Source organism: Lactuca saligna, chromosome 1 (assembly GCF_052625555.1).
Source record: "Lactuca saligna cultivar CGN05327 chromosome 1, ASM5262555v1, whole genome shotgun sequence".
Taxonomy (NCBI): domain Eukaryota; kingdom Viridiplantae; phylum Streptophyta; class Magnoliopsida; order Asterales; family Asteraceae; genus Lactuca; species Lactuca saligna.
Window position 1 is genome coordinate 39,277,231 of NC_136417.1, and position 16,381 is coordinate 39,293,611.

Below are 16,381 nucleotides of genomic sequence, written 5' to 3' on the forward strand. Positions count from 1 at the left end.
CTTAATCCATTAATCCCACAACGTCAAACCCTTAGATCTACTGGTAACTGGAATCCTAATACACAAGGTTGGCAACTTTACTCTTTTACAAGTCTTAATGGGATCCAATAACCGTTTTCATCCATCTAAGTCCATAATATGGGTACCAACTCTTGCATGGTTCATCAAAACCCATCAAGATGAAATTTTTATGCACTAACGATATCTTAAATGCAAAGAGATAACTTCCTAAGCTTCCAAGAGTAGCTTATACTTACAAGGATGACTCAAGGGACCATATTAAGGTCAAAACAAGCCCTAAACTAGATGTAACACTTGGAGTAATCTAGATAAGAGATTTATACCTTCTAATGCTATTAACGTTGATGAAGACTTTGCATCTTTAAGCTATAATCCAACCAAAGCTTCACCACCAAGATCTTCCTTCTTCAAAGAGTACCAAAATGCCAAAAGATTACCACGAAGACTCAAAAACACACAAGAACAAGCTAGGGTTTCATGGGGAGTCTTTAGAGGGAAATGAGGTTGATGATAAGATGGTCCAAGAGAAAGATACATTGTTTAAATAGGGTCCAAACCCTAAATATTTTGGGTTTTCCAAGATCTTCGTATGCCCAACATATGTGGTTACCTTCCACGATCACACTTGAGCCTTTTACGCCTTACATACACGACTTAGCCCAAAATCCTCGAAAATTCAAACGGCCATAACTTCTTCGTTCCAGCTACGATTTCGACGTTCTTTATATCCACGGAAAGGAAATGAGAAGATATACAATCCTATCAACTCTCATTCGCCTTGACATTTCTGATCTTAGAACCAAAAATCAAGAAAAACCCACACCGTCACTTTACTGTCATGCCTTTGGGCTCCAAAACAAAAACCGAATGCTTGGTACCCACAACCTGCATTATCCACCACCAAATGGGACTAAACGCCTCATTCCTAAAGCCTAAAGCCTTATGATACTTGATCCTCGAGTCACGACTCCGAATTATGAAATGAGCCGAGGTAGGGTGCTATAGTGAGTTTTCTTACTATACTTGTAGGTCGAAGGCACCTGTAACACCGTAAAATTTAAAACAAATTTTCCCATTTCAAAACACATTTTCCAAACACATTTATTAACAAAATTCCCATTGTATCATAACTTTTTTCACAAAATATTTCCCAAGATCAAAATACATAAATTCCATGTGTGTGTACGAATCATGTCGGCGCCTTCCCGCGATCATCACTGGTACCTGAAACACATAACACATAACACTGTAAGCATAAATCTTAGTGAGTTCCCCAAAATACCACACATAACACATACTAGCCACTCGAGGCTATAACTCTGTGGGCCCTTGGGCCCTAACTGTGTGGACCCTCTGGTCCTAGCTGTGTGAACCTTCCGGTTCTATCTCTGATATACTCTGATATACACATGGCATAAATCACATAGACATAATGCAGTGCAACACAACACATAATTAGCATACAATAACTCTATCACATATCTCTAATTACCGCTCAAGGTAAAGTATGGTGAGAAGACTCACCTCAGATGTCTCGGTAAATCTTTAACTCGGTAGAAATACGATCTATCCTCCACCTAATCACATAAAGTAATACTCTCATAAATATAACTCTCAGGACTAGACTCAACCCTCCATTGGCACCCTCAGAAGGGTAAAAGACCATTTTACCCCTCCTTTGGCTCAAAGGCCCTCACTGTTGACCAAACCCTAAAAGTCAACCAAAGTCATCGATCAAACTTTAACCCGACTCGTCGAGTGCACTTGGGCAACTCGGTGAGTCTACACGTGTCCACTAACTCCCTAGTCTCGCTTGGCATGTCAAGTCCCTCCCCTTGCTCGACGAGTCACACCTGGCATGAATCGTGGGGCTACCCCGACTCAACTCGCCGAGTCTTAAGATCAACTCGGCGAGTTCCGTCTTGAACTCCAGTCCTCTAATCCCTCTCTGACTCACTGAGTTATTCCCCCAACTCGGCGGGTCTACTCGCTGAGTGATTTACGGGAAACCCTAACCCTTCTTGGGGCACTCCCTACTCATGTGGTCCGGTTGGCCACAACCATAACATACCAAGCCTGCTACCCGATAATCTCCATTGTGCGGTTTGTCGCACTTGGCACAACGACCCTGACCCTGATGGCCTCTGTTGGGAGGATGGGAGGTTTTAGGCTTTTTAGCCTGAACCATTGTTGTTTGAACCTGCTCCGGCTTCCACTTTTTCTAGAGCTCCAACTCAATTTCCAGCTCACGGGCCTTCTCAATCATGTCATTTAGGATCTTGCACCGTGAGAAGCTAACAAACTCCCGGATATCATCCCTCAGCATAACATGATATCTTTTCTTCCTCATCTCCTCATCCACAGCGTACTACGAGACCAGTAGTATCCATTCTCTAAATATGACAGTAATCTCCGCCACAGACTTCGTAGTCTGGTGAAGGTCGTGGAAATCCCTCACCAGGTGTTGCACCTCAATGGCTGATGTAAACTCCTGATCAAACCTCCGCACAAACTCCTTCCACGTCATCATTGTTACACCTTCCAACCCAACCTCACAGGTAACCTACTCCCACCAGTCTCGCGCCTGATCCCTCAGCATACAGGACGTGAATCCCATCTTTGTCGTCTTGGGGTAAAAGCTCATGCACTGAGCATTCTCCATGATAGCAATCTAGCGGTGACTAGTGATGGGGTCCTTAACCCCAAAGAGCCCAAGCGCTCTGCATTCCTTGAGCTCCCAGCATGAGGGAGTTCGAGTCCCAATCTGACCCGTGATGATCTCGGCTCGAAAAGACCTAAGCCGCTCCTCAATAATCTCCATGGTCCCTCCTTGATGGTACTGAAAATTATCGGGGTAGCGTCAAGGATGTCGCGTGTAACCTCAGTTGCAATAAGCTCGCACAGCCTCTCATCAATCGGATCTGCACCAGAGCAATAACCCGATCCTGAATCTGATCCCGAAACCGAACCTCCTTTTGTAGTCATCAAAATCCTCAATTGAAAATACAACATAAAAAGCAATTCATAAGGAAGTTTGAATGGATTCATCCCCATCGGACACCTTAGAGATTCCAGGTCTATCCTTGTTTAGGGTACACATCATTTACTTTCAGTAGTACAAGCCTAATACTACCTTCCACACCTACTTGCACCTTCCCCAAGGTCGTACTTGATACCTCTAATTCACCTAACCACAGATAAAACATGACCCACAAAAACACAACACATACGCATATCCAAGACTATTCTAGGATTTTTCAATCCTCACAAAACTAGAAATCTAAATCAACACCGTAGGTTGCCTTATGCATGAAAGTTATACATAGATAGAATCACGTAGACTATCAAATAAAGCTTCTACCTTAAGACCACAACAAGAGGAACATGAAATAAAGTGGAATCCATCATTCTAAGGCTATGCAATCCTAAGCATATACAACTTTGAAAACATGCACTTAGCAAATAACAGAGTCAACATCTTTCTTTTAAATAATTCAATCAAAGTTACATCTTTGGCCCTTCAAATTTAATAACTATTTTCATTTAGTAAATCAATTTTCATAACTTACAAGTTTTACCTCTATAACTTTGAAAAATTCACATTTGGTTTCATTTAATCAATTTAATAATTTATTGTTTTCCTAATACAATTTATCACCCTTTTGCCTTCAAAATTAAAGGACCGGCGCTGACTCTCCATATACCAATCGTCATTAACAGTCATGGTACTAAAATCTTGAGGAAGATTTCTTGTAGCTGGAAAATTAAAATACTGTCCATGTGTTGGGCTGTCCAACATAAAAAGTTTAGTGCTGTTGGGCCTGAGAAGCATAAACTGGAGATTGGGGCTGTTGGAGTGGCTGTCTTTCTGTTGCTGGAAGGAATTTTCTGGGCCATTGGTCCTGATTATTATTAAGGTAAAAGGCGAGAAGGAGGAGGTAGTCCACCGGCGTATTGTTGGGGACGTTGATCGACGACGCCAAGGAGGCTCCAGCCGGATGGAAATTCCAGCGACTCCCATCCTGATTTGTGATCGATAGTTGCATGTGTCCACCACGGCGCTGCTGTTGGCCGCCGGATCGTCACCCTCTTCCGCCACAACGTCCTCAGCCTCTCCGGGAGTTGTGCTGCTGATTTTCACGACTAAAAAACTGATTTCTGTTGTGATTTGCATTGAGGAGAGTGGAGGATGAAGAAGAAGCCATGGAAAGAAAATAAGGGGAAAAGAAGAAGAAGAATTGTAGAAGACAGAAGGTATTCGACAGAAAGAGAGGAAAGTAGAGAAAAAAAAAGGATTAGGATCGGCAAGGAATATGCAAGCATTATATATAATCCCTATCATTGCGTCCTCCCTATTCTTCACCAGAGATGCCAACCATTTTCCGAAAACTCCATCAGCCACTATGCCACGCTATCATTACGGGAGAGGTGCCTTTTGAACCATCACAACCCTTCAAAGTACCCCTTCATATTAGCGGTTGATGATACTCATAATTAACCAACTAATTAACTGATATTTTAACGACCATAACTGTCATATTGCATTCAAGCGTAAATATGATTGCCGTCCGTTCCACACATATGTGGGTTTCGCATACTTGATCTTTACAGTCGGTAGTTGGCTGTAATTATAACTGGGCGTCTTTCTTGGTGAGTGTGGCATTTTGTATTAATTAACTCCTTTATAAATACTCCACCAAACCCATCCTCCATACACCATCAAACGCTAACTTCCACATTCAGTTTGATTTCAGTTTCCGTTTTTCTCCAATGAACTTCAGTCTACTCAAGGTTTATACACTTTTTTCTGTAAGTACATTCTCATGATCATCATTAACTTTTTTACTATTTTAAAAATTCAGAATCTTTAATGTCTTTTTACACCACCAATTGGTCAAAGAAATTCTCGTAAGGTTTGAAGTATTAAATGTATTCGTGCATGATATTTTGGAGCTGAATTCATTTGTGCTTAATTGTGGTTTCCATCAGCTAGCGCTGGTTGCAAGTCATGCAGTGAATCCAGATGTTTACTGGAAGTCTGTATTGCCAAACAGTCCTATGCCCAAAGCAATCAAGGAACTTGTACAGACTACAGGTTCATCTTTATTTCTGATTTCTTTATTGTTTCTCCTTTGCTGTAATCTCTACAGATTTGGTTAGAAATAATTTATTGATTTACAGAATCGTCGGAAGAGAATAATACAGAAGTCGGAGTTGGAGAGGATGGTGTAGCCGTGCATACAGGAAAACCAGGGAAACAGACGGATGTTGGTGTTGGATACGGATACGGACACAATCCATTCAACTACAATTATGCTGCCTCCGAAGATCAACTCAAGGATAACCCAAACGTAGCGGTTTTTTTCTTGGAAAACGACTTGCATCAAGGCACAGAAATGAAGTTACACTTTATAAAAGACGACCAAAAAGTCACTTTCTTACCTCGACAGGTAGCTGAGTCTATACCATTTTCGTCAAACAAACTTCCTCAAATCTACAATGAGTTCTCGATAAAATCCGACTCCATGGAAGCCCAATACATGAAGCAAACATTAAGGGAATGCGAGAACAAAGGAATCCAAGGCGAGGAAAAATGCTGTGCTACCTCATTAGAGTCGATGGTCGATTTTAGTACCACCAAGTTAGGTAAAAACGTTAAAGCGATCTCAACAGAGGTAAATGCTAAAGAAAGTACTCCGTTACAAAAGTACACGATTGAAGGAGCCAAGAAACTTGCAGCAGATAAAGCTGTGGTTTGCCATAAGCAAAAGTACGCATATGCTGTCTTTTATTGCCACAAAACTTTCAGCACTCGAGCGTATTCTGTTTCTTTGGTGGGAGCCGATGGTACCAAAGCTAAAGCGGTGACCGTTTGTCATACAGACACTTCGAAGTGGAATCCGAAACATTTGGCGTTTCAAGTGCTCAAAGTCAAACCAGGAAGTGTTCCGGTTTGCCATTTCTTACCCGAAGATCATGTTGTTTGGGTTCCATACTAATAAACACTACAGGAAGATCATGGTACACCTATATATGTAGTGCGTGTCATTTGTCGTTTCTGGACAATCTATAAGGTTTATTGATCACAATTGTTTTTTCGGAGTTGCTGCATCTTTCTGTGTGTTCTGTTTTTCAATGTTTGTAAGGTTAAGTAATAAATACTTTGTTACTTTTTTTTTTTACTAATTAGAGCATGTCTTTATTGATTCGTAGTGTTGCAATATAAACATTTTCATACAACATTGCAATTTGCGACATATAAACTTCTACATTTTATAAACTTACTACTCTAATTAAGAGCGTCTCCCGTCATTAAGTTTATAGCACGTTTGTTTCTCATATTATCTTTCCACCAAGTTTATTAAACGAAATGTCACTAATTTAAATTTTCTTCAATCACTAGTAATCTTAATTAATAACAAGTTTTTGTAGTTAACATATATATTTACCATTGTCTTTGTAAGATATTATCGTCTGATTTCACTACAAGAAATGTTAGCATTACCTGCGACGTCTTTAAGGGCGACTCCGGACAATAGCGGTGACATGTAATTGACACGTTACATGTCGTCACTATTGCCCAGCGTCGTTGCTAAAGAGGTCGCCGCTAATGTTCACAAACAGCGATCCGCATCAAATTACCTTCATCCGTCCGATTTGTTATCAATCCAATGGTTGTAGAGGAAAGCGAAAACACGCAGATTTTTCCTTCCAACATGTCGCTGCTATTGGCCTGTTGTCGCTGCTAATACCTCTGTGTTGCCGCTAATGCCCCTTACAGATAACACGTTCCGGTTTCCTTTTCTGTGACATTTTTTTTGTGTTCTCTGGTTTCATCTCTCGTTTCTTTGCTGCGTCGCCATCACATGGACGATCGAGTAGACTTGCTGGAGGACAAAGATGAAATCGGTGCTAGCCCTTCCTGCCACTACAAGACCTCCACAACTTCCCCAAAAACCTCCAAAACCGGTGACCCTTGAGCTCAATTTCGAAATTGCCCACATTCAAGGTCGAATTCCTCCTATTTTCTATTATTTTTCGGTTTTGGTGCTAATTTGGATGATAAATTGATAGTAATTTTCAGTTTTGTTGAGTGATTATGTTTGAATTTTGATATAAGAAGTCTTTGTGCATTTTTTTTGGATTGTATGCATTTTCATATTTGTAGGAAGTTTTTACGCATTTTGTTTATGTTTTTGTAATTTATGTTTGTACCACATTGGCTTAAAAATGAAGTTTGGCATGAAATTGAAATTAGATATTGAAATTAGATGTATATATACATTTGTTTGATTTTGTATTTATATGTATGTGTATGTTTTTGTAATTTATGTTTATACCACATTGGCTTAAAAATGAAGTTTGGCATGAAATTGAAATTAGATATTAATATTATATATATATATATATATATATATATATATATATATATATATATATATATATATATATATATATATACACATTTGTTTGATTTTGTATATATATGTAAATTTGGTTTAATCATATGAAAATTGATGAAATTGGAATATGCAAATTGGATGTATACATTTTTGCTTAATTGTATGAAATTAGAATATGCAAATTGGATGTATACATTTGGCTTAATTAGGTTATTAATAGCAACTCACTTCTAGTAATTTATTGTATATGGTTTCAAAGTGCTTAATTTTGTTAGTGACATAATGTTCGTCATTACAACTTTAGCTTTAGTTAGGTTATTAATAGCAATGTATTTCTAGTATTTTTAATTTAATTATAGAATAAAATTAAAGTAATTTTTTAAAAAATCAATAAAAAATAATAAATTAATTGTAAAATCAAATTAAATTAGTTTTAAAATCAAGTTAATATTAATATTAATATTAAAATAAAAATAGTTTAAAAAATTAAACCAATAACAAAAAAGAAAATATTAAATTAATTAGAAAATCAAATTAATTTACCTTTAGAATCAAATTAAGTTACATTTATAAAATCAAATTAGATTAATTATAAAACCAACTTAATAGCAGCATACTTTTAGTGACTTAATGTTTTTCATTATAACTTTAGCTTTAATTAGGTTATTAATAGCAAAGTACTTCTAGTATTATAAATTTAATGTTAAATAAACAAAAAAACCAAAACTGTTTTTGCGGCGACATCATATTAGCGACGATGGTGCAGTATTAACGACGACACGTCGATAGTGGCGACGAGGACCTTTTAGTGACGAAGCATCACCAGCGACGCATTTGCAGCAACAGATCGCCGCTAAAGGTATTAGCGGCGACAACCCTAACCTTTAGCGGCGCCAACCGCCACCGCTATTGCTCAGTCTTCTTGTAGTGTTTATTATATTTTAAGTATATATAACATAACTAGTTGTGAGACCCATGTAGTAGAAGGATTAATTTAAAAAAAAAAAAAAAAAAAGAGTTAAATATAAAAGTCAAAGTATTTGAAAACTTTGAATTTATAAGAAAAATAAGAAAAATAATGAATTATTATTATTGAAATTTTTTATTTTTTAAATTTAAACAATAATTTAAATAAATAAACAAAAGAAACTAATCGACTTTAATTTAAATAAAATTAAAAGAAAACTTCATTAATGAAATTGATATTCATTTATTATTATATTTATTGTAATTATATTATATTAAAATATTATATGAAATTTAATAAAATAGAAAAACTCATAAAATAACATGTGGGGAAAAAAATTAATTCAAAATAACCACAAAATGATACTTGGCAAATTGAATAAGAGCGTGACATGTGGCAAAATAAACATTCATTTATTAGAGTAGACTATAAAATTGAAATGTACTTAACAATAACATTAAATAAACAGAAATGAAGTAAACTTACAACTTTTTTATTGATTTTTATAAGATATAGCTAATATGATTTTTTTTCTTCCTGGTGACCATCTTCTGTGGAATGGGTCATTCCGACCCATATCGACACATTCTAGATAAGTTTGTACAAAATCATATATGAGACTAACTACACATTTCAGACTAAAAAGACAAAGAAGATATGGTATCCGATTTCGATGAGTTGGAAGTTTTACGGCTAAGTTATTGACTCATTCACTTGTAGTTGTTTAATTTTAAGATTATTGATGTACAATAGTTACTTCAGGACATGAAGAACACGTTCCAAGCAGTGTTGTAAAATTGTTATTTACAGTTGGGACTAACCCAAAACTAGTTTACTTAGTGTTGTGTGTTATTTTCCATCAAAATTTGGTATCTGACACATACAAAAGCAATCCCAAACTTGTCCGAAATGCAAAAAGCCAACCCAGGAAGAACAAGTCTAAAATTTGTAAAACATTTTTGGAATACTCTTAGTGTCTGTTTGGTTCGCAGAATGTTACTGAAGGAATTGCATTTGGAATTGGAAAAGGAATCTGTCAGGAATCTGAATTCAATTCAATGTCCTGTTTGGTTGGCAGGAAATGGAATTGGAATTAATTCCAGATTCTGTTTGGTTCGTAGGAATTGGAATCGGAATCCATATAAAATGACAAAATTGCCTTTTTTGTCTATATTGCTTAATTTTACAATCTTTTTTAATTTATATGTAAAGATACATTACATAAATTATAAAAATAATAAATTTAATTTAATTGATTGAGTGTTTGTATCAATATAATGTAAAAATCATGCAAATGACTTCATAAATTAATAAAATTCTTTAAATACACGTCCCAATAATGTTACCAAAAAAACATAACTTAAAAGCAATCACCTTGTTCACTAGATATCCTAATATTGTTACCAAAAATAAAGTTAACGTAAATTATTTCATTACATCCAAATCGAAGGCACCAAAAACTTTCATATGCAAAATATCGATCAACATCCAATGCACATCCCAATTGGTAACACTATCCTTCCAAAATGTATTTTACCCAAGCTTCTCTATCACCTTCTTCAATTTCCCAAAAAATTTGAACATTAATGGGATCACTTCTTATCTTGGTCAAAGATTTGAACTTTTCAAGTTGACTTATTGAATTCATCTTTAAAATCGTTGGAGGGATCTTCTCACTTAACTCGTTAATCTTCATGTCAAATTTAATACCTTCACTCAAGTCCTTTGATATTTCTTTATAACTTTCTGTAATTAAGCCAACCGCCTTGTTAAACCCCTAGTCGATTCAATTTTTCCTCTTCTTGGAACGAACACTCGGTGAAGTTTCATCATGTTGCACAGCTGTAGTACAACTAACTTCCTCTGAATCAAGAAAATCATCATATGAATCTTGCGTTTCTTCTTCTAGGTTCACCTCTTGTTCCATCTCCATGAAATCTCTAGCTCTATTTCCTTGAGCTCGGTCTTTTCCAAAAACAATGCAAAGATGTTCATAATAAGGAAATGTTTTGTGTTTCCATCTAGTCACTTCTTTATGTACCTATTTACCAACAGTATAATTCATTTAAAAAACAAAAAGCAAAATATTTCCATGTAGTCGATTTATTATGAAAATGTACCTGTAGGTATGCCTCCCAGACCAGATCCTCAGCAGTAACACAATACTTTTCAGGGTCATAACCAAAACCGCTTGTGTTTGAACCGTTTACCATATCATAGACACATTGACAATCTTTCTTCATGGTTTTTATCTTAGATTTAATATGTGGCTTACCTAAAAGACCTGAGTTTGGAAGTGCTTGTTTCAATGCTTTCTCAAGGTATTGCAAATAACCGGATTTGAAACCATTATCGGCTTTAAACCCTCCAGGAGTTGTCATATTCACCAACGCCTCAACTAGCTTCGTTTCTTCAATACTTGTCCATGGCCTATACTTTCTAATTTGGCTTGTCATACCTATAAACATAACGAACAACCATAGATAAGCAAAACAACATTTTTTATAAATAGATAAGCAAAATAACAAATTGTCCAATACAACAACCAAGAAGTACAACAATTTGTCCAACATAACGATAAGCAAATAATACAAATTTTAATTGGTTGCCCCTCTAGATGTAAACATATTATTGGCTAAGTTATCTCTAAATATGGTCCATTCATTTGATGTCCCGATAGAATTAATAGTATCCACATCTTCATGTCCAAGATCTTCAATTCCCTCGTCCTGATCACACTCATCCAACGGATCTACTCTCATTTCTTGCCTTATGAAGTTATGTAGAAGACAACATGCCATTATGATTTTATTTTTTGTTTCAATTGGATAATATGAAATATCCTTTAATATTTTCCATCTTCCCTTCAAAAGGCCAAAACATCGTTCAATAACATTTCTTGCTGATGAATGTTTCATGTTAAAGAATTCCTTAGGTGTAGTTGGTTAGTATCCATGATCCCATTCATTTAAGTGGTACCTCTGTCCTCTGTAAGGCGCTAGAAAACCCTCTCCATTTGTGTATCCAGCATCAACCAAATAATAACCTATAGATAAGAAATGTAGTTAATAACTTATTAATAAAAATTTATATATAAGATGTATAGTTAAAAAAAAAAAAAAAGAACATACCCGGCCTTGGAACTTTAAATCCATGTGGTCTAAGAAGAGCATCACGAAGAACTCTACCATCCGCAGCCGACCCCTCCCATCCAGTTAACACATATATAAACTGCATATCTTGGGAACAAACCCCTAGAACGTTTGTTGTAATGTCATTCTTTCTTGTTCTATATCTAGACTGATCTTCGACTGGAACTAGATACTTTATATATGTTCCATCTAAAGCTCTTAAACAATTCTTAAACCACTTCAATCTTTGATCAGTAGATTTATCGGGAACAGGTTCGGGTTTCTTAAGCAAATGAGTATGCAATCGTATGACTGCATTACAAACTCGAATAAAATGCGTACTAATTGTTTCTCCCGAGCGATGAAACCGACATATTATAACACGATTCTTAACATTATGAGCAAGAATATGCAGAAAAATAGCAACTTGTTCATCAATCTCCATATTCCTAGTTGGTTTTAGGCCTCCCAATGTTTCAAGCATACAACATAACTTGGTAAAACACATTCGAGACATCCTAATTTGTGATATAAACATGTTGTCACTCTCATAAACATATCTATGTAGTATTGGGTATCGATCTACACTTGAAGAAAGATGCTTAATACATCGTTTATCCCTATGCTTTTTGAATATCATTAACAAAAGGACTACAACAACGTGTAAAACCACATTCCACCATGTTAAAATCAATGAAGTTTGCCTTTGTCTACGATTGCGTGTTGTTAAACTAAGTCGAGACATTTTCCTGTAAAATAGAAAAACAGTATACATATTCCATTGATGGAAAAAAGGCAAACATCACATGTTGATAGCAAAACAACAAAACAACATGTATTTTGTTCTATAGATTTAGAAAGAAACCAACAAATGTTTTCTCTGTTCAGTTCCTGTAGTTGTACAAGGAATTACATAGCACCATAAAAAAAATTAAACCAAATAGCCTGATTAACTTCCCAGTTCTATAATAGACAAATGGAATCAAAACAAGCATGGAAAGAACACGGTTTCGGTTTTCTGAAATTGTGAAGAGAAAGAGAATTTAGAAAATCATAAAATTAGAAAAGATGGAGAGAAGGTGAAGAAATCGATTAGCTAACGTTTGTTGTAGACAAATTCAGAAATTCAGAAAAGTACATGACAAATCGATTGGCTTGAATTCAGAAATCAAATAGCTTGAAACATTCAATCGAACAAGACATGCTTCACAGTTGTTGTTTGGTTCGAATGTGAAGACACAGAGAGAGAGAGAGAGATAGAGAGAGAGAGGGGGGGGAGAGAGAGAGAGAGAGAGAGAGAGAGCGAGAGAGGGAGAGATCACCTGGAATGAAAGTCGTTGGCCGATCCTTTTTATGATGAGGAAAAGACGCGAAGATGGGATGTCGGCTGAGAATGGGATGAACGAACTAGGTTTGATGAAGGGTATTGTAATGTTTAGCAGGGTCAAAAGCGTAATCTTGTGCTTTCCATGTTGTGAAGGAATTAATTCCTATGAGATTGTGAAGGAATGGACTTTCCTTCATTTGAACGGAAAATAATTCATTTAGCATTCCTTTTCCTTCCCTTGAAGCTGAACCAAACATAGAAATTTGAGGGAATTGGAATCCTTTTCCCTCAAATTCCATTCCATTCCTGCCAAACAAACACCCCCTTTGATTTTTGTTCCAAAGAACCCCTTACACTCTTGAATTGCCTTAAAAGTAGCATGATAAGGTTTTAATGCTTCTATTACATTATCTTTCAAACCCGTCGTTGTTGTGGACCTTCTTGCAAGTCCTAAGGATCGACAGCCACATGAGGCTATGTTCTGAAAGGCAAGTTTTCGTAGGTGATTAAGCATTCATGTCGGGGTAGAGGGGTTCATTTACTTTTACATTATCTATTTTACAAAGAAGTTGTGACAGTCCATCGAAGAGAAATAGAGTAAATGGTTTTTGAGATCGAGGAGTACGAGCTAACATTCGACAAGAGGGAGTTTTGTCTTGTTACCAACTTCCATTTTGGTGAATATATTTGTACCTAGGATTCCGGTATTGCCCTCTGATCACATGCCTTTCATATGGTTAAGAAGGTTGACTCTATGAAATTAAAATATGGCATTAATATGTTTGGTGGATCGCTTCATTAGTTATATGACGAAGATGTGGTCCATGTATGTCTTTTATATCTTTTAGAGAGGAGTTTCAATGGTCGGTTGCCTCGTAAGCCTGTAAACGATGATTTTTTTGCTTCGGTATAAAAACTTTGATGAATTCAACATGTATCATTTTGATAATTATAATTATCACTACTAATGTTTTTACAAAATTAATTGTGCAATTTTTTATGTCGCAGATATCCATATGGGATAACAATTTGGGATAAATTGTAAACTCAACTAATCACTCTATTTGGTAAGGTGAGAAGTATATAGATCATGTGAAACAAAAAAATGCACAACCTTAAAAAATGGTGTGCACCCTTAGCAGATTTTTATACGTTTTAAGGTAAAATACATAATTATCCTTTTAACATTTTATGTTTGCTAATATTTTGATACATGGTTCTTTTAGACATGGATTCTTGAGAGTTTCCAGTGAGCAGTTTGTTTGCTACCCAAAAACCGAATATGATCTCTTGGGTTATTGGCTGGTGGAACCTTAAGAGTTTAAAGACAGAGTAATGTGAGAAGTTTCTAACATTCATGGGGGTATGATTATCTATATAATTTATAAATTGTATGTATATGTATGATGATGTTAACAATTAATTTAAATTTTGTTATCAGGATAATATACTTATCGCCAAGTTGCAGTCGATGGCATATGAGAGTCGTGTTAATTAGTCACATTTTAGCTCTATGTGGATTGAACGCCCTACTTTATTTGTCACACCCGTTCATATACTACCTTTTCCGACACCATCACCTTGCAACTTGCCTACTTGTGAGCCTCCACAAAAGAAGGCACGAAATGTTGCCAAAGTTCATATACATCTTACCCATCACCATTAGCAACCATTGTACCAACAATAGATAAGGACCAAATGGTTATTGAGTTTCAAAAGGAGCTTCTTGAATGTTGAAATTAGTTGATGGAATGTGAGATGCGTATTTTACAACTTGAAGTTATGGTAGCCATATGTAAGGAGTCTGATAATAAGGGTACCAAAAATGATATTGGTACTTCACAGGGGGTTGAGGTGTATTGTTAATTATTTCCCCCCATACATTGTTATTTAACTTTATGGCACACCGTTATTGTATCGATGATGATTTAATAGTATGGAACTGTACAAATACTTATCATAGATAACCTTGGTACTGTACAGGATAATGACTTTTAGGACCATAGATATGAGGTAGCTACCCCTTTACGGCTACCGAATAATAGAACTAAGATGATGGATGCATGTGTAGACTCATCGAATCTAAAAGTGATTCCCGAAGAAGATTACACATATTTAACTTTAGGGTCCCTTTAATTTATGTAACTATTATATTTTGCAATAGATTCAAGGATTTTCATACAATTATAATTTAGGGTATGTTTTTGAAATATTTTATTTTCAAAAACCAAATAAATTTTAATGACCGATGAATCAAATAATTTTAACAATAACTAAACCACTTATGTGATGTTTGTTTTTTTGAAGCTAAAACATCTATAATCTACAGACCACATATGCAACACTTTGCAACAGAAGAGGTGCACCGAACGTCTATAAGTGATGAATCTGAAATCAACGCATTTTCTTCAGTCATCAACAATGAAGACATTTGCTATTTCAAGTTGCATAAGTCATACATCATATGTAGGATTTGAAATTACATATTCTCACTTAAGGCTACTTAGAAATTTTATCCATGCCATCACAAATATTGTGTCTTAATTACCTTTTTCATAGTGGAATCATTTGAAAATCATCACTACATGATCTAAAGAATAACCTCAAAATATGGAGATGAAGGCAACTTTGTAATCTCTAGATACAATTTCTATCAGGATTGTATACATTAGTATTTATGGGTTCTAATAGAACTTAGGGTTCTTCTTCTAAGAAGTATTTCTTGAATCTTCCCTTCATAAAAGATGGAATACAAATAAAACAACTCAATATTGGATGATGTCAAAATTCCTACTATTTGGAATTTTGATACATGTTCCAAGGTCACTCAACTAGAATGAAAATGTCACATATGAGTCAAAATTAGGCCCTACTTGAATTTTGTCATAAATATTATTTATTTGAAACATAATCATGTACACATCTTTATAACTTGAATTGTATCATAAATATAATATATTTGAAACGTCATCATGTACACAACTTCATAAAGGTAATATTATAAGGAGTGATCATCGATACAATGACATTCAATGAAGGAACAATCAATACTGAAAATTTTGCTTTAGATTTATGATCGTTCCAAAACCAAACATGTTTCCAAATTATGATAGGGCTATTACTAATTTAAATATAAAATATATACTCAAGAATCCAACTCGTAGCTTCTATGTCATCATCAACTCCCTTTTTATTTCTTTGTTCCTACACTAACAAATGTTTGTATCCTATATCCAAAAATTGTGAAGAGTATAAAATATAATCATACAGATATATCCCCAACTTTTTGATACAACCATTTTCACCTTTCTTCACATCTACAAGGTACAGGAAATTCCTCCTTTGGTGACCTTTATTACCATAATGGTAACATTCCACATTTTTTGATGGATGTTCTTTCTTCTTTCCTAAGTGGAAACCTTCGAGTAAACACTTTTACTTTTTCCTTCCTTTTGTTGTGTGGCTTCTTTTTCACATATCCTTCAAGTATCATGAGCATTATAAATGAACGAACGCAACTCTAATATTGACT

The 16,381-nt window shown here is 35.4% G+C and overlaps 2 protein-coding genes across 2 annotated transcripts; one reads left to right on the plus strand and one right to left on the minus strand.

The window, feature by feature from the left end:
* The first annotated feature begins 4,740 nt into the window (after window positions 1-4,740).
* LOC145033405 (BURP domain protein RD22-like) lies at window positions 4,741-6,203 on the plus strand. The gene is made up of 3 exons (XM_078982038.1): window positions 4,741-4,830; window positions 5,011-5,116; window positions 5,203-6,203. Exons 1-3 carry the CDS (start codon window positions 4,792-4,794, stop codon window positions 6,018-6,020), a joined length of 963 nt encoding a protein of 320 aa, XP_078838164.1. The 5' UTR covers window positions 4,741-4,791; the 3' UTR covers window positions 6,021-6,203.
* Window positions 6,204-9,669: 3,466 nt separating this feature from the next.
* Window positions 9,670-10,958, minus strand: LOC144997409 (uncharacterized protein At2g29880-like). Its single transcript, XM_078957316.1, has 2 exons — window positions 10,512-10,958; window positions 9,670-10,432 (listed from the first exon to the last, which is right to left on the minus strand). Exons 1-2 carry the CDS (start codon window positions 10,857-10,859, stop codon window positions 10,178-10,180), a joined length of 603 nt encoding a protein of 200 aa, XP_078813442.1. The 5' UTR covers window positions 10,860-10,958; the 3' UTR covers window positions 9,670-10,177.
* Window positions 10,959-16,381: the final 5,423 nt, after the last annotated feature.